Below are 24,313 nucleotides of genomic sequence, written 5' to 3'. Positions count from 1 at the left end.
ATCAGTCTTCCATTTAATTTCAAAAATAAAGATGTCGTAGTAGATGGTTAGTATATTATTGTGTGATTTTTATATATTTACAAACAATTGTTTACAGAAATATATATATATATATATATATATATATATATATATATATATATATATATATATATATATATATATATATATATATATATATATATATATATATATATATATTACTTTTTTTTCAAATTATATTAAAAGCAAACATAAAAAACCACAATTATACATTTATGTATGTACAATGTTTTCAAGAATTCCAACAATTTGCTATAGAAATTATATGTGCTTGTTCCAAGAAAAAGCACATCGAATATGTCATGCTCAAGATAGATGGTTTTCACCAAATGAACATAATTTAATAAGAGGTGGTTAACTGGACATAGACTTTCTATTTTAATAACGAATCGTCACTGATTTGTGAGAGAAAGCCCGCTCTACTCTCTTTTTCTCTCTTACACAAACACGCTCGCTCAAGAAAACGGGCTGGAAACGCAAACGGATCTAGTAAATCTTGGAAAGCAGTAATGGATTACTGCTTCAGATCTCTCGCCAGAGTATCAAGTTCCACCATTGTTCTCGCCATATTGCTTTCTTCATTCAGTTTCACTTGCACAGGTATGCATCTGCTTTACATTCGAGTTCTTGAAGTTTCCAGTTGCCATTTTTAATCAATTCGGTTTCTGGGTTATGCTTAATTCAATAGATTTGCCCGTTATTAATCAAAGACTAGTACTTTACTTGCTCGATTGACTGATGAGTGTAGGAGATTTCACAGACTTGCTAGTATCAGATTAGTTTCTCCTTTTGCAAAATTAAAAAGATTCGATCTTTATTGATCGAGATTTATATCTCAATACCTTAACTGAATGAGATTTCAATGATCGATCAATTTAGTGTAAGAAATCGGTACATCGGAGATGAAAATGGTTAGAGATCTCATTAGTCATTTCCATTAATGGATCCAGTCGATGCAAATACTTTTGTACACGAAGATCTATAAATCTTAATTAAATGTTTGATCATCTTATAATCACTGAATGATAATAATAACAAATTTCTCTAAGTTTGCTGTGCTATTCAAGATCAAAAACTGACTCAATTACATAACTTTTCATGACCCTTCTTTTTCCTTGTTAAATTTCAGAAGCCTATGATGCACTCGACCCAAATGGAAACATCACAATCAAGTGGGATATCATAAGTTGGACACCTGATGGCTATGTTGTAAGTATCAAAAACAACTTCCTTCTCTCTTTAAATCTCATAATCGATAATTAATTAATTACCAATAACACCCTTACAATTGATGCAGGCTGTTGTGACAATGTATAACTTCCAGCAATATCGGCACATTTCACCTCCAGGGTGGACATTAGGTTGGACATGGGCTAAAAAGGAGGTGATATGGAGCATGATGGGGAGTCAAACCACTGAACAAGGAGATTGTTCAAGATACAAAAGTGCACCACCACATTGCTGCAAGAAAACTCCAACTGTTGTTGATTTATTACCAGGAACCCCTTACAATCAACAAATTGCAAACTGCTGCAAAGGAGGTGTCATCAACTCGTGGGCCCAAGATCCCAACAATTATGCCAGCTCGTTCCAGGTCAGCGTGGGTGCAGCCGGAACCACTAACAAAACTGTCAAACCGCCCAAGAACTTTACCTTGCTTGCACCCGGTCCAGGCTATACGTGTGGGCCCGCTGTTGTTGGTAAACCAACAAAGTTTATTACTCCAGATGGAAGAAGAGTAACTCAAGCCATGAGTAAGTATACTGTGTCTTTTTTATTTGATAGGCTTAATGGGTTAAGCACTTAAATATTTGGATGTTTCTTTTTGACTGTTAAGCAAGTATTGGCTTACTGTATTAGGCAGCTATAAAATGACCAACTTACCCCTGTTTTTGTGTTGGTTTGGCAGTGACATGGAACGTTACATGTACATATTCACAGTTTCTTGCTCAAAAAACTCCCACTTGCTGTGTATCTCTCTCTTCTTTCTACAATGACACAATCGTACCCTGCCCAACCTGCACATGTGGATGCCAAAACAATATTACTCACCCTGGAAGCTGTGTAAAGTAAGTAAGGTTACTTCTGTCATTTTGTATGTGGAATGAAAAGCTTAAGATCTTGCTAATCTAACCCTAATATTTTGAATTGTTTTTGCAGCCCAAACTCACCATATCTAGCTTCAGTTGTTAATGGGCCTGGTAAGAACAGCTTAACACCTCTGGTTCAATGCACTAAACATATGTGCCCTATTCGAGTTCATTGGCATGTGAAGCTTAATTACAAGGAATACTGGCGTGTGAAGGTCACCATTACAAATTTCAACTACAGGATGAATTACTCTCAATGGAACTTGGTTGTTCAACACCCCAATTTTGATAACCTTACTCAAATTTTCAGCTTTAACTACAAACCATTGACTCCTTATTCTTCTATAAGTAAGTTCACTTATACATACATTTTGATTATAAGAAAGTTGTATCAATGATTCGGGACTTATTGTTTTTGAATGTATACAGATGATACTGCTATGTTGTGGGGTGTTAAGTTCTACAATGATTTTCTGAATCAAGCTGGACCATTGGGGAATGTTCAATCAGAGTTACTCTTTCGTAAAGATAAATCAACATTTACATTTGAAAAGGGTTGGGCTTTTCCAAGAAGAATCTATTTCAATGGTGATAACTGTGTGATGCCACCTCCCGATGCATACCCTTATCTCCCAAATGCCAGCTCACGTCTAAGCTTCTCGTTATTCACTCTATTGATGGGGTCTTTGGTCTTTTTCTTTGCCTTTGTTTGAGGTTTAAATAGCCCTTGAAGATTGTCTGCATGTGGTTCATCTTAAACAAGAAGGTTTAAGTGTGTGATGTGGGTGAATTCACCTGTTTGTCAATGTTGTGTTACATTTTTATTGTGTTGTAGAGTAGTTGAAGTTATAGTGTTGCTTACAGTTGTATAATTAAAACCCACAAGTGATAATTTAAAACAGATATTCAATTTTGGTTATGTTGTGCTTGTTATTCGACATTTGAAGGTTATAAATTATGTTGTAAATGTATGGATAATGAAGCGAAAGTCAGTTTATCTGGACATGTTCTTGTATTTGTTGTCACTTGTTCCATTGTTTGGCTTCAGTAGCAACTTTGGACAACATATATGTTTGGATTGTATTCCTTTGTTATGTTGTTTTTGATAGTCCAGCTCCAGTATTTTACTCACTAGCCTTTCCAAGTCTTGTTTTGGATTGTCTAACTTCAGCTTAGTAGCATGTTTCTTGACTTTGGATATCGAGGATCTTTGAGGACATTTACATATTAGAAGTCATACTCAATTGATTATCAAGACAATTCAGTCCGAACCTACTGATGAAAATTAGAATATATTTCTTCTTATAAATTTAGTTCTAGTTTAAAAAAAAAAAGGGCAACTCAATTTACTAGGAAAAAAATAAACCTAATTGGTAACAAAGTTTCATGATTAATTAGTTTCTACAACTACACATTGATTTCCTGAGGCAAAATAAACCTAATCACCTAATAATGTATAGAACTCCCCTTTTGACTTGAGTGGGACTCCCGTCGATTAACCCTAGTGAGTTGAGTGACAAACACACGCATACACACAAACATATCCACAAACATACATACATACATACCTACATCATATTGGTTTGTTCTTAGGCCATGGTGACTACAACCAGGGTTCTAGATGTGGTGGTATGTTTGGATATGGTTCATGGTTACGGTTGTCTTGATTGTTATGTTTGGAAATGGTTCATGGTTTAGAAATAAGAAGTATGTTGCTGTTGAAAATTATTATCATTAGTATTTTAATAATTAATCTTGAAATTAATTATTAGATAATTCATAATGTAAATAATAAAACAAACTTTTTATTATTAACATTATAAGTGAGTAAGTTACCAAATTTTACTGCAAACCGAACTGATTCTTCACAATTAATTCGATTGTATGAAAAGAATAGAAATAGATTGTTCAATACAAAACAACTAATCAAAGCAAATTGTTTGACGAATTCTTATATGCATATACGTGATTCATGTCCTTATAGGTTTCTACATAATGTAAACACTTTTTTTTTTTTTTTTGGGGGGGGGGGGGGGGGGGGGGGGGGGGGGAATAATTATGATATATCGATTGATCAAATACACGACACTATTGTTCAAGCACGATACAATTATTACATGTTTGTAATAATTATGATATATATATATATATATATATATATATATATATATATATATATATATATATATAATATATATATATATATATATATATAGGCTTAGGTTATTTTGTTTTTACTAAGTATTGTGTGCCAGAATGCACAGATCTGGACCAACGGATGAAATTAATCAATGGACATGATTTGAGAGTGTATGATATTACAATGGGGTAACATGTAGCATATAATCACACAATTTTAAGCAAAAGGGTATTTTGGACAATTAACTACATTTATAAAAGGAAATTTTCGGATTTTTAGGGATGATTAATTATATCCTAATTTAAAAAAATATGAATTTTTTAATTAATTCAATTTCAATTTTTTACCGATTTTATTCTGTCATAATATTTTTTGTTAGAATGATGCTCTTTCAGAATTTTATTCTAATAGAATATTATTTTGCTAGAATGAGAAAATGTCAACCATAAACTAGTAAATATATTTTCGATTTTATTCTTGCAGAATATATTTCCAATGCAGATATTTGATTTGAGAAATAAAAAACAAATTCATTCATATTCTTACAGACTAATATCCTAATACATTTTAATATAGTTATACATATTCTAAAAGAATATCATCAAAAATGAATAAAATTCTTAAAAAATAGCATTCTTGAATATACAATTATTAAACAAATACACTTGATCTTCTTCAGTGGTCCGTATAATCCACTTGATCTTCGCATATATACTTGTTGTTGAACTCGATTCCAAATATTTTTCTTGTATAATCAATATTGAATTCCTTCTATATGCAATTTTGAAGAATAAGATACATTACTCGTTAGTATTACCCGTTAAACAAATATACTAGTTAACAAACATTCTTAAAGACATTCTAACAGAATACATTTATATAAATACATTCTGACAGAAAACATTACAAAATGCACTTAAATAACATTCTTTTAAAAATTCTTTTACGAATAATAGGCATCAAATTGATGATTGTTACTAACATCATTCTAAAAGACATTCTGCAAGAATGATTCATTTAAGTTGTAACTAAAAAAAAAACATACTATAAATTCTTAAGTACACAATACAACCATTCTAATAGAATGTCCAGACATTGAAATTCTACCAAAATACATATAAACAATTAACCAAAATTCTATCAGAATGCATATAAACAATTAACCATTCTAATAGAATGTGGCAGACATTGAAATTCATTTACACAGGTATCTGAATTCCAATTGAAATTCTTACTAACAATTAACAAATGATTTATTTTTACACCAAATAACATGACCAGAAACAGTAAAAACATACTGAAGACCAAACTTAATTCAATGTTTCATACTTTCAAACCAATTAAACATAAAACTTGTTGAAATATAACTCAAATGAAGCTGAAATCCAATTAATTTCAATCAAAGACAAAAGAGAAATCAACCCAAGGGAGAATCGAACCTGATAGATTGAAGACGACTTTGACAAACGACTTGTGAGAGAATCGAACCAATTCTGGGAAGAATGTGTTGAACTCATCTTGAAATCAAAGCAATCAATCTAGTTATTGCCTTCTTTAAAGCTGATAAATCAACTAAATTAAACTTAACAGCATACAAAAGAAATATTAACCTTGAAATTTTAGTTTTTGATAACAACTTTAGTCAAAATTACAACAATAAACACTAAATGTCTATCTAAATAAGAAAACAATTGCAGCAAAGTATAGGAAGATTGCCAAAGTGAAAACTTAAAAATATACATAGATGTTAACACCAAACACGCAAGTTAAAACAGAACGATGCTTACTTAAATTGAAATTGATCGAGGCTTGAGCGATTAAGCCCTACATTAATGATATAGACTTGAAATCAATGGAGGCTCGAGACCAAAATGACCTAATTTTGACGGCCGTGGTGGGGCATTTAACGATAATGGTGGAGGCCAGCAGCCTCCTGCTGTCGGATGAAGTCAAGGGAGGTGGAGGACTTCTCAAAGAGGCATCACAGCAGTAATGGAGGGTGTTGGCGGTGATTTTCCATTCAAGTAGAGGGGTGGCAATGGAGTGCTCAGTGCTGGACGAATGCGATGCAGTGGATCTAGAGGGAGGCGACGACACGAGATGTGGTAGGGCAATGGTTGACAGAATTTCAATTAAATGATTAGGTCAAATATATTTATTTTATTTCCTTAATTGTAGGATTTCAATTAAATGATTTCCTTAATTAAAAGTGCAAAAGGTCCAAAATATCCTTAAATGATTTATTTAACTATTTATTATTTCTTGAATTCTCATTGGTGCATTTAGGCACATAATAGTTGCTAAAAACATTTGAACCTAGCTCTCTCTCTCTCTCTCTCTCTCTCTCTCTATATATATATATATATATATATATATATCAATTTTTGTAAAATATGCAATAGTATATGTATTGTGTGTATGACACATAGGTAAATAATGCATAATAGCATCCAATTTATATATATATGTGTGTGTGTGTTGTTTGTAATAATACAATAATGTAGAATAGTATGTGTAATTGACTAACAATAGTTAGTCATATGTCGTGTTTGTAAAATAATGTCTATATAAGGATCATTGATCCTATGAAATAAAGAAGAGCGAAAATTTATGAAATGAGTTTACTCTCAAATTTGTCTATTGAAGTTTCTAACTTCTTAATAGCAGTTCAACTACCCTAAAAATATTATCCAAATAATATCATCCAAGAATTCAACAATGAAACGGATATAATTCGAAAATCACGATCAGGTATCCTCGTATTTATCATTTTTAATACTAGAAATAACTTTTATTCTTTTATTTTTATTTTGAAAAATATTATTAATTTGAAAAGTTATTGTATTTTGAGAAAATTTTGGTATCAGAGCTAGATTATAATCTACCCTAATAAATGAAAATGTTATTGTCACTTGTCATTCTCTCATTTATTTGGCCACATGTCATTTGTCATAATTTTGAAATATATTTATTTTTTACTTGTCAATTACTTCATTATTCATTTCCACTATATCATTAATTTAGTTTCCATAAATTAAACCTACTATAATAACTATTAATTTAAAATTTCAAATTTGAAATTTGAAATTTCAATTTCAATTTCAAATAAATTTACACTTTAAACATTTGTATTTAACATTTTATTATAATAAATCGTTTAGTACACGGGTCTAACAATTAAACACATAATTTTAATTAATTTATTTTTTGCATGTTTTTTTTTTCATAATTTTCACTTATTTCATATTTCAAATTCAAATAAACTCTTCATTTAATCGCTCATGTTTAACATTATGTTTTAATTAACCCGTATAATATACGGGTTTCACAACTAGTGTCCATATCTAATAAAAATATATGTTGGGATGGGGGGTGGGAGGATATATGTTGGATTGTGTTCATTTTTTATATTGTTTCGGAATGTCTTTGATTTATTCACTATGCTTCCCAAGTCTTGTTTTGGATTGACCATTTATGCTCTTAAATCATTCAAGAGTTCAACTCAAAGTTCATACATACGGCTCAAAATGGGCTGAAGTTGAACTAACATAAGTGACCCCGAGCTTGGTTGGGATTGGGACCACTCGGCCATTTACCCCCATAGGGCCCTATGTCCCGTATATTTCCTGAAATTGTTCATTAGGTCATATTAACCCCTACATAAGAAGTTAAAAATCCTCGCAACTCTTACAAAAATCTCACAACCTAGATTATCCTATTCCACAAAAGGTACACGATCGTCCCCAGTCGAACATCATATGTATACCAAGATTATACATCATAAGCCGTGAGGCACCCTAGGCACTAGTAATAAGTGATAACTCTAAAATACACACCAATTAAAGACCCCAACAACGATCTGCTAATTCATTGCTACATTGGTCGCACTACCAAACACAAAGTTTGTTTTTTTAATCACATTAATTCAACCTGAGTAGTTCGAAGTTCATCTGTACCACCTGTGATCCATATAATGTTTTTGTTATTCTGATTAACTTCGGTTTTGTTCTTCATAATTCTTCTCTCAAGATGTTTTTTACTATTTTTAAAGCCAATACTAAAAGCAAGAAAAGATTGTTGTTTTCTAATGAATTTCACAAAGTAATAGTACATATTCAAACACAAAACAACAAGAAACCTAGAGCTCAAAATGAGGAGAAGGGTCAAAATTTCCATAATTATGATTCGGGTAAAATGAACAAAAATGTCTAACGTATCATCAATCCTTGCATTGTTTGAGTTCCTTCCTCAGCAACCTTGTTGGCTTGAATAGTTGTTATTACATTTGCAACATTACCCTGAAAAACAAAATATAATAATTTACATACTGATCACATAAATCAGTAGACAAGTTTGAATTATATAAAAGCAATTTTTTACCCTCCATGTTGTCAGCTTTGTTCTTAGAGCTTCCCACTGAGACACCCCAAACACACGCTCACTGTATCGGCTACACACACCATGACTCAAAAAATTAGTAATTATAATTTAACTACTAATTTATAAACCACATATCTTATTTTCTACACACCTCACTCTAATCACTTGATTCATTTGGTCGATTTTACAATCAATCAATTTTGCAGCGATTGCCTTCACAACCCATGATTCCACCTCATCTTCCTCTATCTGAAGAGAGTTCTTGATTAAAGAATAAGGAATTTGACCAGATTCATTAGAAGCAAGATCCACAATTGTCATTAACCTCATCTTTGAGATACAGTCTTCATGGACAAGGCCTAAATCATGCCAAAAATATAAAATATGAAACAAGAACAACGGTAATTTCGTCCAAAATTTTAAATCGGATACTGATAATCACCGTAGCTTTTCAGTAATTCCGAATTTGTTGTATAAAAATCCAAGTATGCGTCCAATCTTTTGACCAGAAATATCTTTAGAAGCTCAAAGACTAATGCATACTTTGAGTCTTTCTCCAGTTGTGCTACAGCTGGCATCTCAAGCAGATCACACTGCATGATAATTAAACAAAAAAAAAAAGATGATCAATTTCATTTTCATCACAAAGTATAGTTTGATTTTCCAATAGTAAACCTAAGTACCTGAAACATGTCGGGTGCTTTCACAAATTCAATAATGGTGTAAGCAGCTTCTTCTTTCGCCTCGTTTATATCATGTGCATCATCACCAGAGAATGTTGCCAGATACTTGGTTAGAAATTTGAGGTTTTCTTTGGTTGAGCTGAAATTCCATTTTATTGAAGAAATAATTTAGTGAAGGTGGATTGAGGAATTTATATCTATTTGTGATTGATACCTCTTATGTTCCTTCAAGATATTAGAGATGGCAAGAAAGAGTTGTCTTTGATCATGGAGTCCAAGATTCCATTCCTTCAATAGGGTGTCTGTATTTTTAAATGAAGGTATGATGTGATCCATGACCTTCCCATTGGCTGCTACTTCAAGAGCCTTCATGTAAACAAGGAACCTTCCATAAGGGTTCTCTAACATGTTGTACAGATTGAACAAGCTGAAGAAATGTTGGAAAGATTTGCATGAGATGATGCTTTGTGCAAAGGGTGTAAAAAAAATAATCTGAGCTTACATCTTTAATCGGAGTGAAGGCTTTTCATTTGGTTGTTGGGCAATTTTGGTGGATATGAGCTTTGAAATCTCTAGCGACTCATCAAGGCTTTCGGGCTTCTTAACAAGATTGCAGATGACAGTGAAGATGCACTCAAGATCTGAGATAACAACAAACAAATGGCAGATTAAGAAAATGATTTTCAGAAAACATGTTTTTGAGTGTATCCAGAGTTAAGTATCTAAAGAACTGGTAAACAAATGGTACTAGTGGCATGGCATCTCAAAATGAAATGCATTTCAGAATACTAACCCCTACATGTTTTTCATAGAGAAAGATATGTACAATGATAGTAAAAAAAGAGTGTAACAATGAAAAGAGAATAAACCTCACAGAATTAATCATGAGAAACCAACAAGCATAATAAAGGGACAAATAATGTCGATGGAGAATCAACAATTCAACATCTCAACTTTATAACCAGTACAGCTGAGTGCATAAGTGCATTATGGGAGTAGATAGTAGATACCACTTTCAGTAACATAAAACATGTTTATAAAAATTGTTGGAATGTGGTATTCTGATTTCAAGCTTCCATCAAAATTAGAATGTAAACAGCATGTAAAATTGTAAACGTACAAGTTACAATACTAAGCAACGATAGCAATTCAATAGTCTGTATACTAATCATGGTAACATGGAATGTATGTAATCAGAAAAATCAAGCATCAGATTGAACTTAACCTTTTTCTGAAGCTTTAGAAAATACTAAATCAGCCGAAGTAATCATTAGTGAAGCCAAATCCAACCATCTGCCAGCAATCATGCATTCCTGGGCCTCCACGCACAAACTAGTCACTTGTGGTTCAGCTACCTGAGCCGCAATTCAAAGAATTTCAACACAAATTGAACAAGTAACCATAAAACTCCTACATGCTTAAATATACTACATTTTTCTATGCTATTCCGCGTTAACGAAAACCAAATCGACAGAAAACTGCTTCAGTTATTTTGGTGAAATATGCATTTTGTGGGTTGCAATAGATTGGGTTTTCTAATACCTCAGGACCGGCTTCAGCCCAGGACATCTCGGCGGTGAAACGCACAACGGAGAGGGCGGGATCCTCCTCGGATGTAGGTACGACGGTCGTCATATTTGGTGGCGTTGATAGTAGAAACTGCTCTCTGCAATTCTTGCAACTCGTATCTCTACACTCAGCGCAGCAGAAAGCTACCAGGCTACGAGTTGCGCGAAAGATAAAAACCCTAACCCGGAGTTCAAGCAGTTACATCTGCCTTAGGCCCTTCAGGATTTAATAACTACACTATACCCCCCTATACTTGGACGACTTGCACATTAAGTGATAAATAAACTTTTCAAAACTAGAAACAAATCAATATAGAAAAATCTTTGAATTCTTAAAAGTAAAATTATAGTAGTAACTTCTAAAGACATAAATTTTCTTTGTATGATCAAACCATGGTGCCATATGGTAACTGCGGAATGAAACAAATAATGGAAAACATCATTTAATTCTTACAAACAAATGTTGTTTGATTGCCTTCATGTTTGTTGGAAGATCGAGTCATTACATAAGAAATGTCATTTCTTTAAAACGCGTGTTTTTGAATGATGCTCACCTTGTTTTTTTCATTACTTGGCTCCAAAGAATGATAGTTGTCACATTACCCTTTTATTGATGGGTTATAACTCATCAATCGCATCATAATCATCTCAGCACTTCCACAATCCAACAATTTTATCTAGTTAAACAGTTAGGCAATATAGGATTGGTGAACCTGCTTCGACCGTAGAAGCTACCAGATTATTTTATCGCTTCCAATGGAATAAGTGAGCTCATTTTAATATTCATCATCAATGAAGTGTTCGATATGAAGGGATATTAATTAAAAGGTATGTGTTGGTTTATTTCCTATTTTCTTTGTCATGTGATTTCCAATATCTCAATTAAGGTCATTTACACAAGCTTCGTTTTAATGAGTAAATTTGTAATTTTACAAACACAATCATATGAATGAAATGCTTCAATGAAATACTTTCTTTAACAAATCTATATACATGTTGTTTAGTTCGTATTGGTTATGGCAATCAATTTTATATATATATATATATATATATATATATATATATATATATATATATATATACCATTACATATGATACGATTGTTTTTATGAAATCTACCGTGATTGAGGTTGTTTTTAACCTCCCAGTCATACTTGTTTTGGCAGCCTAATGAAAGGCATTAATATCCTGTCTCATAAGCTCTCATATGGAGGGTGTTAAGGACATCTACAATGCATTGAACTCATTAGAGTTTAATGGATTGACGCATCATCGTTCTACTATCCATACAACTTGACCAAAGTTTTCCTATAATGCATTAAACTCTATAAAGTTCAATGAAACATATTTATAAAATCTAATTTAAGATATATTTAATAATTAAAAAGTTTAAATTTTCTCATTAAAACGTTCAATGATCATTGAACTTCATACCCATTAATTGCCAAAATGGCATCTCACAGTGGTAGAGTTTAATCCATTGAATGTTAATTATGCATGTCACTTTATTTAACTCTCTCATTTAATTATAAATTGTGGATGCTCTGAGTAAGATTAATAAATGATAAAGTTAGAATGCAAAATTGATATTAGAGACAATGTTGAGTTCAAATATTTGAGTAATTTGATTGGAGTTTATGTTTCAAAACCCCAATAGTTATGGATAGAGAGACGTCGTTTAGTTAGAACGAATACATGGTTTACTAAAAAACACCATTAGTAAAAATCAAAACCTTTTTAAAATAACCATACCTCATTAAAACCCTCTCATGATTTTTTTTATAATAGTGCATGTTCTCTTATTTAACCAATTCTCATCCATCCATAACCAATCTCAAACAATAATAAACTCACTAATACAGTTTGGACAATTAAATGATCAAATATGTGAAATTATGTATAGGTTCCTTTTATCATTTAACATTTTATATTTGTTGGATTTCCAAGGATCATTTCGCCGATTCTCATCAAATAAATGGGCTTACAAGAAGGCAAATGTGACACCCCGGAACTTCTACATTGTTGACCTATTCAATACTATCAACGTTAAACTCGTTTCAGCTATCTTTTAACATTGTTTGAGTCTGTTTAGATGATCTAAAGCCTTGTACAACCAAAGTTTGACTTAGGGATGGGTTGGTTTAAGATCTAGGGTTGCAAAAAGGCCAAACACTCCCTCTGGAGGAGTGTGTGGCCACACACATGAGTGTGTGGCCGCACACCCATTTTCTATATATAGATAAGGCTCCTTTACACTTCATTGCCCCTCTCCTCAACCGTACACACCTCTCTCTCTCTACTTGTATCAACGACAAACACTTCTAAGGCTTCAAAAACGTAAGTATTACATCTTTCTAGCTTGCTATACTTGAAAGACTTCATGATTTGGGCCTTGATTCACCTTAAAGTCGACCACTTTAGCATGATCATGAAGGGGTACGGCCGCACACCTTCTTGGTGGCCTCACACCCTAGTCTATTGCCCATCTAGGCCTTAAAACTCATGTTACACCACATGGGTGGAACCGCAAACACTCAGGGTTACTAGATATGACCCTAAATCATCATTTTTGCGTGTTTTATGAGTATGCGGCCACACACTCCGACCACACACTCTTTTGTGTGGCCTTACACTCCCTTCATACAATCATATGTGATTGTAACACTTGTCCCAAGTGTTTCCTAGTCCCGTAGGGTGTCACTTATCATGATTAGTTGTATTATACACTAATTATCTCCATACATGCATCATTATATGTTAAATAGGGCCCGTTTGTGCTCGAAGTTGCACTTGACACTCAACATCCCTAACGATCCTACATTCGAATCACACGTCAAACGGTGAGTTCATACCGCTACATTTTTTTCTTGTTTTTAATGTTTTCAGGGAGGGAATACAAGCCAAACTCAGAGTATTTTATTAAGTTTTAAACTTATTAATATAGTTAATGATTTCCATGTTTAATAACATATTCAGATATTTTATCCCTTTTTGTAATATGATTTGGAAATCTAGCTTCATCAGAAAGGTTTTTATAAAGCATTTTCTATATCAACTCTAATAAACTATAATGGGTATAGTTTGGGATAGCACTTTAGGCAGTCTCTACCAAATCAGACTTCATAAATAGATATGTATAAACTATGGCAGATTTAGTTTATGTTATATATTTTTCTCAAGAGTATAAAGTACAACTATTCAAGAATAACTATTGTTTTATACTGTTTTCCCGCTAGTGAACTAGATTATACCGAATTATGAGGCGCTACTTCAATACTGTACCCTTAGGTGTACAGGGATAAATCCTTTTAGTATAACCAGAGTCTCCTGGAGGGAGAGCGTGAGATTTGTGAATAGATCTATTCGGGACTGACAATCCTACACCAGAACTGCTAGCTACAGTTAGGCAGGCATGCCTGTGGTGAACAAATGTTATTTAGCTTAACGCCTGAAGAACGTTATAAAGGTCTCTCGGTCATATCAAGTATGGTTATACGACTCGCAAATAGGTATAAACTAATTTTGGTTTATGGACTCTACCCTTCATTGTTTTATTTTGAGTAATAATATTATTTTCATAAATACACTGATAGTAATCAGGGGTCTCTAAACTTGCATCTCTACCTCTAGGATGGATAAACTGTTTTTAGGGAAAATATAGGATTTTCCGGGGATAACTCGGCTTTTCATTAACGTATTTGTTTTTACATGTAACCAACGGATATTCATATTCATTCCACGACTCCTTGGATTGTACATACCTTGTATGAATCGGGAAGTCATGAAAGGAATGGGTTTTCAAACACGCTTTTTATAAGAAAATATAAGATTTTCTTGAGGAACACTTTTCAAATGGATCAAAGAAACATTTTCTACCAAAATTAAATGCTTATGAACTCACCAGCTTTATGCTGATATTCTTTCAAAACTGCTTGTATTCTTAGGGGATTAGTAGACAGGTACTTACAGGAGATTGGAGAAGTCGGAGCGTTAGAGTCACGTCTTTCTATTTTACTTTGGATATGAACAAAACTATGTACTAAGACAATGTAACCCTTATTCATATATGTATTCAATATTTGGTTGTGTTTACTATGCTTGCAATGATACAGTTATTGTGATAATACACATGACGTCCTCCACCCCAGAACGTTTCCGTCGTTCCGGTTTTGGGGTGTGACAACAAACAAGTTCATGCTGATGTGCAATTTATACGCTACCATTTTAAATTTATAAACCTAACCTACTTAACTAACTAATCGTTGTTAGATAGAGTACTGATGGGTTTTACATGCATTAACGCAAATAAATCCTTAACACTTAAGGGTACATGCAACCTAAGGATCTATGCCATAACTCTATTTAAGTAATATTGTATTGAGTAAAAAAAACTTTATAAACCCTAGGTTAATTTCAAATTTAATAAAACAAAAGTAGGGTTTACTTACCTTTTAGTTGTTGTAGTACATAACTAATTAAAACCTTCTCGAAAGACTCTTGGAAACAAACGCTACAAGTGTCGTACCTTTAATGATTCGCACCCAAACCCTAGCAACCAAGGAGCTTGAAAATAGATATGAGAAAGGAGGAATTTTGGCCCTGGCTTCTCTAAGAAAGCATTACATGAAAATCAAACCCTATACAGTTTTATATAGGTGATAGGAAGTGTAACATCCCAAAATTCAAGGCCAAAAACTTCATTTTTTTAAATAAATCGTAGCATAAAACCATTGGTATAAAAACATTCATAATGATATCTCATGTCACAACCAATGTGTCGATAATCCAAAACATGTCCCCATAAAAACCATTTTGTCAAAAGTAAAATAAATCAAAGTACATTCCCATGAAGCTCCATGAGGAAAACATGTGTGTGTGAGTGATGCGCTGCTACACCACTGGCTCCTTCCCCTTGGACGAAGAAGTACCTGAAACCAATACTGAAACAGTAAGCACAAAGCTTAGCGAGTTCCCCCATCATACCCATAACACATAATCATCGGTATATTTCAACCGGTAACCGGGAGCTACCATCCCCTTCAGTATCTTTCAACCGGTAATCGGGAGTTACCCTCCCTTTCGGTATCTTTCAACCGGGAACTATCCTCCTTTTTGGTATCTTTCAACCGGTAACCAGGAGCTACTCTCCCCTTTGATATCTTTCAACCGATACCTGGGAACTAACCTCCCCTTCGGTATCTTTCAACTGGTATCTGGGGACTATTTCACCCCTATCCCTATTACATGTTACAGGTCATAACATATTGGTTTCATAATAACATACATAAGCATACTGAGTCACATAATGACATATCATAATCATACTACTATACATGCATGGGTTTTATCCACCCTTTCGGTATCTTTCAACCGGTAACCGTCATCGGTATCTTCCAACCGGTAACCAGGGCTAGTGTGCCCTACTACTACTGAACACATTCTCAACACACACACACACACACACATATATATATATATATATATATATATATATATATATATAGTAACTAGATAATTATCACAAAGATAACCATCTCAACCATAGTCACCTACTGGGCTACTGGTGGCCCGGCATTGGTGTCTTAGACCCACCCCTACTGGAAGGTAACTCGTCTCGTAAGGCTGACTGCTGAAAAGCTGATCGACAGATGTCTGACTACTGCTCCGGTGATCCTCTGGCTATAATTCCCATAAAACACTTAGTCAGACACTGATAACTGTTCTTAGGGTAAAATGACTATTTTACCCCTGGCCAAGTCAAAGTCAAAGACAAAGTCAACTTCCAGTTGATCTGACTCGCCGAGTTGGGCCTCCAACTCATCGAGTCCCTACCTTTCATCTGTCCTTCTTCACACTTCTACTCGTCAAGTTTAGCAATGACTAGACGAGTTCTCCTTCTACAACAACCTCGAATGAACCTTCATCCAACTCGCCGAGTTGTATGAACAACTCGTCGAGTTCATCCTCGTCCTACAAACAAGTCCTGTCCTTGACTCGCCGAGTCCTAAGAACAACTCGTCGACTTCATCTTCAATAGTTGGGAGATTGCCTTGGACTCGCCGAGTCTGCTCATGCACTCGTCGAGTCCTATGAACTCCAGGTCTATGGCTAAGTCCAATGCATTAGGTCACTTCCCCGGACCCTTCTAAGGCCATCCTAACACTCATTGGGTTCCTTTGAACCCTATCAGAAAAAGGGAAGTCAAGCCTCGGACTCGTCGAGTCCTAAGAACAACTCGCCGAGTCGAGGTTATCCAAGTCTCATTTCTTGATTTATGATGTACAACACTTGTCTAAATGATAAATCTAGGCTCCTAAGATCGATCTAGAACGTAAAGTTACGAACTTTACATGTATGCATGGGATTATGAGCTAAAGACCCTAAAAGAAGCTTTTGACTTGCATGAGGCTTTCCATGGGTGCAAAGGCAATCCCTTTCTGCCTTCTAACCCTTTAATGAGCATGGATCTGAAACCTTAACCCCCACCATGCTTGCAATCATGATTGGTCACCAAAAATAGCTTATAAAAGCCCTAAATCTCCCCAAAAAAGGATCTAATACAAGAAGGATCAAGGTGTCAACTTTATACCTTCCAAGAACTGGAGATGATGCACAAGTTTGACTCCTCTGGCCAACCTCTTGGTTCCTCAAGCTTCTCCTTCCTTCTTACCACCACAAACCACCAAAAATCACTAAAAAGGCCTTAGATCTTCATCAAGGATGATTAGGGTTTGATGTGAAGGGGTTCTGAGAGCATAAGGGATGAGGGAGGCTGAATAAGTCATTTAAATAAGATGCAAACCCTTGGACTAGGGTTTTGTCCTGCAAGAGTCTACTCGTCGAGTCATGCCGCTGACTCGGCGAGTCCGCCACTTAACCCCCGGGTCCAAGTCGCTACTACTCGACGAGTTGTCCATCAACTCGCCGAGTCTGTGACATCCCCAAATTTCACGGCCAGAAAGACCGGTTTGTTTATGCTTTTTTAAAATCAAAGTAATCGTTTAAAGAAAACGGTTGCGAAATTTGTTCCCAAAACCAGATATGATAAGAACTTATCAAAACATTTCTCAAAGAGAATGTATTTTCATTAAATAATAAAACCTCGGGATGTCATGTTCCGATACATATACAGAAGCATAAACAGAACATACATTCATTTACTCTAGTGATTTACATCTCCTTTAATCTCTCAGTGCAAAGCAGCTTCGTATCGATACCTGTGATACAATTAAACTGAATGGGTCAGGCTTGGGAGCCTGGTGAGCATATAGGGTTTTCAACCCACAATAATATAATTATTATATTTAATTATCAAATAACCAATCCAATTAACCACCCCCTTTATCTCCATTTATTTCTTAAATATTTATCCTAAGAACCGATTACCCTTCTCTCATTCATTCCTAAGGATTGCCCTAATGAATTGGCACTAAGTCTAGTGCTGCCATGGTTCTTGGATCACCTCTGGTGAACACGTAATTCACAATAATTAATGGACACCTAGTTTAAGAACACCTAAAGAACATTTAGTTCCAATATTACCCAATGAACCTAATTATCTAAGGAACATAGAGTATGAAAGCTCTTAATTCAAACAACGTGATAATAAAGTATATCTCGATCCTGCAAAACCACTGATATTATGAACACATATTATATTTCTAAAACAACATATCCCATCCCGTCGATCCCCACATACTGACCCTATACAATGATCTTACGAGATCTAGTCTAAGGATTCGATATGAATAACAACTGACGAAGCTGCTTCGGAAATTCCCTGGCAGCAAACGAGGATCAATAAAGACATCAAATGAGGGGAATGGAATAAGTTTCACCACGAATCTTCGTTCGTAAAAGAAAGAACCACAAGACATTTTAAGTCAGGGGTAGTTATCTAGATAACAATGCCTAGGCGTGGTCCGACTATCATGAGGTATTATACCCCCAGACTCTACCTATCCCAGCAATATAACACCAGACATACCTAGCAGTGGTCTATTACCGACACACTTTATTAGGTAGTCTACGAAGTTCCCTTAATTACTTTGTGAAAGAAAACGCTGACATATGAATCTCGGTCGATCACTTCATAAAAGAAACGCTGACTCCAAAGCTCTCTCAAAATAAAAGTATGGGGAAATACTAATAGAGTATTCTCGTACGCTCCCGTAACCGACACACAAAATTGTCAAAAAGACTTTGTACAAGATAGTACTTCTTGCACATTATAGTACTCTGGTATGCGAAAGAATCGTACCTGAGAACATAATAGTACCCTGACACAAGCAGCACCCAAGACACAGAGCTTTGAAAAATACTTCGTACATAAAATGTACTTCTGTACGTAGGACGTACTCCACCGATCATCAATCTCACCACACACGTACTCTTAATAAGAAACTACCCAAATCCCAATCCTAATTGAACTAAACATCTCATTTAAGTTTTAACCCATCACTGGGCAAACCTACAATGTTTTTAATCATTTTTTTTGATACTATCTCCGTTTAGGAAACGCTAACTAGTGTATACTTAACACAAGGTTTTTAAGTAATAGTATCATATATACACATCTTAAAACATATTGAACCATATCTGATTCGCACGTTGTATATTATCAAATATATCTAACACGTATTTCGGACAATGACAAATATTTTACATACATATGTATATTTCATATTATAATCAATACTCGTATTTAAAATCACGATTCCTAAAAGGGACTATACACATGATACCTTATTGAATGAATACGTAGTTCTAAAATACATAATCCGTACTCCCAGATCTTAAATTTTCCTCATTACCTAATCCATATTCCTGGACCTAAAACTAACCTCTTGATCTGATCTATACCCTTGGATCTAAAACTAACCTCCTGCTATGATCCATACTCTCGGATCTAAAACAAGTTTATCTATTTGTCGTTTTATCTCATGGTCCAACCCACCTTTTATCACCTACCAACAACGTCATCTACTCATGTTCTACCCAACATATTTTTAGATACAAAATACATATATAGTTTAACTCATTAAAACTTATATAATTCATCCATTCCACAATCATCTCAAACAAACAACAATATATTATACACATAGCACGTATTTCATAGAAAATACCTAATATTTATGTGTTAGAAGAAAGTGACCACACACTCACCTGATCAGAAGATGATCGGGCAGCACTACGACTTGTAGAAGTAGTATCCTTCGGTGAAACTATGATCTCTTCACACACCGGACTTCTCGCGGGTAGAGCTTTGGCTCGGAAACTCTTTTCTTCTCGGGATCTTCAGGCTTCGGGACTTGCTTCGGGTCTCGGGGTTGATACCGGGGCTTCGGGATATTTCTTGCACGCAAATCGAGGTAAAACGGGAGAGAGAGAATAGAGAATGAGCAACCAAACTCGGTTGGCCCTTCAAATCTATTTATAGGGCAAAACTGGCCCTTGCCACGTCGTGGAACCTTTTTCCACGTCGTGGGCTTGGTTGTCACTGCATGCGTCATCGCAAGTTGCATCTGGGGGACTCCTAGAGGTGTCAGAAGACTTGCCATGTCGTGGCACTGCTTGCCACGTCGTGGTATCTGACAATTTTGGGGTTTCGCGCCCCGAACTTCAGAAACTCATAACTTTCGCATACGAACTCTGTTTTCGACGTTCTTTATATCGACGCGTAGGTAAAAACAAGATCTACAAGTTTCATTTAGACTTTGTAGGCTAATTTTGACTTTATTTTTAATATATTATAAATATATTACTTATATATTATCTTTAGTAGGCCGGGACAGGAAAACTCCGTTCGAAATTCATAACTCCTTCATCTGAACTCCGTTTCCGTGTGTCTTTTTATCATTGGACTACTATTGATGAGATATTCAATTCTCATTTAGAAAGTTTTGGCTAAATATCACTCGACCTCAATCTCGAGTTTCGGGCTGCATACTGCTAATGCTGAAGCTTCGAAAAATCATAACTTCCTCATACGAAGTCAAATTTAGACGTTCTTTTTATGCACGCTCTCGGTTTAACGTATTCTACGACTTTCATTTAGATTTATAAGGCCAAATGTCGCTCTAACGTAAATTCACTATTTACGTCGCGTTGTGTCGTGCCGGTTCTGTCGCGAAACTTCGACAGGTCATAACTTCTTCGTTATAACTCGGATTTCGGCGTTCTTTATATGCACGAAAACCTTGTGACATATACTACAACTTAGTTAAGATTAATCCTTCTAAATAATCTTCCATCAAAAAGTCATTTTTGATGCTTATCATCTCTAATTGACTAGTCCTGATCTACGGGCGTTACAGAGTCTGAGTCCAAATTGCGAAAAACACTTGAATGAAATACATACCAGGAATCGGGTGCTATAGAAGGTATTGGATAAGGCATGTATCTCCAAGATAACCCTAATCCCTTAACTTCCTCCTTTAGGCATACAAGGCACCCTCAATGCCCAAGGAAACCCTAGAAAGCCTTCTATAATTCGTACCCCCTAGGGAGGTTCTAGAATTTCTCAATGTCCAACTATTGAACATTGTCACATTTAGTCCTCCTACTTTTAATTAATTCAAGTAATCCCAAAATTAATTCCAATTAATTTCTGATTAATTATTAATTAAATAATAGTAGTTCCAATTAATATATTATTCTCATAATATATTAACAAATTATTTATCTTGATTTCTAACTAATTTATTAACCATATAATAAGTTAATAAATCAGTCTCTCTCTCTCTCTCTCTCTCTCTCTCTTTCTTTAATATATCATATTCAATTGCTAGGTTTGAAGGCAAGCCAAAAGGATTGTGCTACTATCAATTCAAGTATATACCAATTATAGTTATGGGTTTAAACACCTAATAAAACATTCCACCACTTGGATACGTATAATAACTATAATTGCCAGTATAGCCTCCAAAAATTATCAACAAATTGTAGCTTCCAAAGGTCGTTGTCGAACTCTGACCCAATAAGTTACATGTCCTAAGATAATTGATCAAATATTCACCCGTTCTACAAGACATCGTACAGACATGAGGCATGGATTATAATCGTTCTCATTGTCCAAGTTTTGTTTCCTGATTTATGATTTATGACAACTAGAATCTGACTACCAATTAAACACGTCATTTCAGTCAAGGCTTGGCCAAGCACTTTAGATGTCATCATCAAATCATCGAGGGCCCAAAGATATCACTTTTCCCGTTAAGGCAAAAGGAACAAATAAACTTTGACATATATGCTTGTACTATTTATGTAACAACCATGAAAATTTACCAAAAATTTAAATTTTTCAAAACCAATCCAAGTAGATAAAATTATTCAAACAACAACATAGTTCACAAGTTGTTTTCAAAACAGCTTCCTATCAGAGTTACCAGAAATCCTAATTCATAAAGTGTGAGGATGTTTACGTCATGCCTTCGCCTTTCCATGGTCACCTGAAGTACCTAAAACAATAATCAATAAATGTAAGCTCGAAGGCTTACTGAGTTACCCTCAAAATACCAACATGTACAAACCAAACAATATAATAACAAACAATATGCATAATGAGCCTTCAGCATGACTGGATCGCCTCGTAGGGCCTACAACCTATCTGGACCGCTCCCAAGCCTTTAACATGACAGGACCGCCTCGCAGGGCCTACAGCCTATCCGGATCGCTCGACGGGCCTTCAACATGACTGGACCACCTCGCAGGGCCTACAACCTATCCCGATCGCCCCGGGTATGTTGGCCTTCAGCACAAAGCAGGATCGCCTAAACCCAACCACCAGACAAACAATCATGTGCACATAAGTAACATATGCTAGCATACAAATATATCAATTGACAACTCTAATAAATCAATTAGCATAACAACATCCTCTAACCAGGATACCAACATAGCAGCCCACTAAGCATACTACCATCCTAACTACCAGAGTGCTAATCAATAAGCATAGCATGCAATAAACCCGAATATATAATCTGAAGGGCCGTCATTGGTGCCTTAGACCCTGTTAATAAAATGAGAATAACTCACCTTGCAAGTAGTGCAGAACTGAACTGAGAGCCTCTAACCGCTACCTCACCGACAACCTCGACTGTCTAAAATGACAAATACTAAATTAATAAGTGGGATCTCAAAATTGCCAAAGGGGCCATATTGTCCATTTCTCTAATTTGGGCCCAAGGCCTAATATCAACTCATTACCCAAAGTCCATATACATAAGACCATCAATGGCTCAATTTTCCAATTGGTCCTATTTCCTAATTGGCCTTACCAAGTACAAATATTCTAAAGGCGACCCAAACCCGAAACCCAAATGTCAAAAGTCCAACAGAGGACGTACGCGGGGCGTACTCCTGTTCCATGTTGACCGCTATTGGGGTGGTTGACCACGTACGCTAGGCGTACAAGAATTACGTTGAGCATACGCGAGGTTTCACTAAAACCCTAATAAGTGCTTAATTTCTTAAGCACTTAAGCCCAAATCTCCAGATCCATCGACCAAATGTGCCATAGGACTATAAAGTCTTGAAATTTATCACTTTGGACGCCAGAAAGTTCTTAACACATGGTCTTAATCCACTAAGACTTTCCTACTTCATGCATGAGACAAATCTAGCTATTAGGACACCATTTTTTATCACTTATGACCTCTTCTAAAGTCTGAAAGAACAACTCATTACGTCCAAATCATAACATGCAACATCCTGGGACTTTTGGGACAAGAATGCTTCCATTAAGCTAAAATGACTAGATCTAAATCATACAAGTATAAAGTTCCAAGCTTTTTACCTTCTGGAGCTTCTAGGGCGCAACACAACTTCAGATCTATAGTCTTGTTCTCATTCTTCAACTACTTGATGCAATGCCTTCACCTTTCAAGGGTTCAAAATACACACCAACTCACACTCTCACACAAAACTAGGGTTTAGAACTTTTTCTGGAATATGGAGGCTAAGGATAATCAGAGGGAATGATCCATAAGGGTGTTTATATAGTCCCCAACCTTAAATATTAGGGTTTTCACCTGATGTGAGTAAGCCTAGCATACATAAGTGTACGCCCAGCGTACTAGGGCGCGCCTAGTACGCTCAACGTACTCCTCCCTGACCCAAATAAAAGATGAGAGATTCGAAATAGACCTGCAAAGCTCGGGATATTACAACTCTCCCCCACTTGACCTAGACTTCGTCCCTGAAATCTGCTGCAACGAATAGATCCGTGTAGTGCTCCCGTATTTCGGACTCTGGCTCCCAAGTCCACTTGGATCCCTTCCGATACCGCCACTGCACCTTTACTAGAGGTATTTCCTTGTTACGCAGAGGAGATGAAGGCGGCGCCTGATGTTGTTAACGGTAACACCCAATATTTTATTCATAAATATTTTATGGGACCGGTTTGTT

At 35.3% G+C, this 24,313-nt stretch overlaps 2 protein-coding genes across 2 annotated transcripts; one reads left to right on the top strand and one right to left on the bottom strand.

Annotated features, from left to right (window-relative positions):
* The first annotated feature begins 414 nt into the window (after window positions 1-414).
* On the top strand, window positions 415-3,051 carry LOC145087615 (protein COBRA-like). Its single transcript, XM_079025610.1, has 6 exons — window positions 415-642; window positions 1,172-1,251; window positions 1,340-1,796; window positions 1,952-2,111; window positions 2,203-2,480; window positions 2,562-3,051. Exons 1-6 carry the CDS (start codon window positions 552-554, stop codon window positions 2,843-2,845), a joined length of 1,350 nt encoding a protein of 449 aa, XP_078881736.1. The 5' UTR covers window positions 415-551; the 3' UTR covers window positions 2,846-3,051.
* Window positions 3,052-8,330: 5,279 nt separating this feature from the next.
* LOC145087614 (uncharacterized) lies at window positions 8,331-11,069 on the bottom strand. Its single transcript, XM_079025609.1, has 9 exons — window positions 10,878-11,069; window positions 10,561-10,690; window positions 9,838-9,976; window positions 9,550-9,762; window positions 9,336-9,474; window positions 9,095-9,245; window positions 8,804-9,011; window positions 8,653-8,722; window positions 8,331-8,570 (listed from the first exon to the last, which is right to left on the bottom strand). The coding sequence occupies exons 1-9, from the start codon at window positions 10,968-10,970 to the stop codon at window positions 8,481-8,483; spliced, it is 1,233 nt and encodes a 410-aa protein (XP_078881735.1). The 5' UTR covers window positions 10,971-11,069; the 3' UTR covers window positions 8,331-8,480.
* Between the last annotated feature and the right edge of the window lie 13,244 nt (window positions 11,070-24,313).

This window comes from Lactuca serriola, chromosome 2, assembly GCF_051521515.1.
Source record: "Lactuca serriola cultivar US96UC23 chromosome 2, Lser_US96UC23_V15, whole genome shotgun sequence".
Classification (NCBI taxonomy): domain Eukaryota; kingdom Viridiplantae; phylum Streptophyta; class Magnoliopsida; order Asterales; family Asteraceae; genus Lactuca; species Lactuca serriola.
Note: the sequence above shows the minus strand (reverse complement) of the source record. Positions and strands in the feature narration are given on the sequence as shown.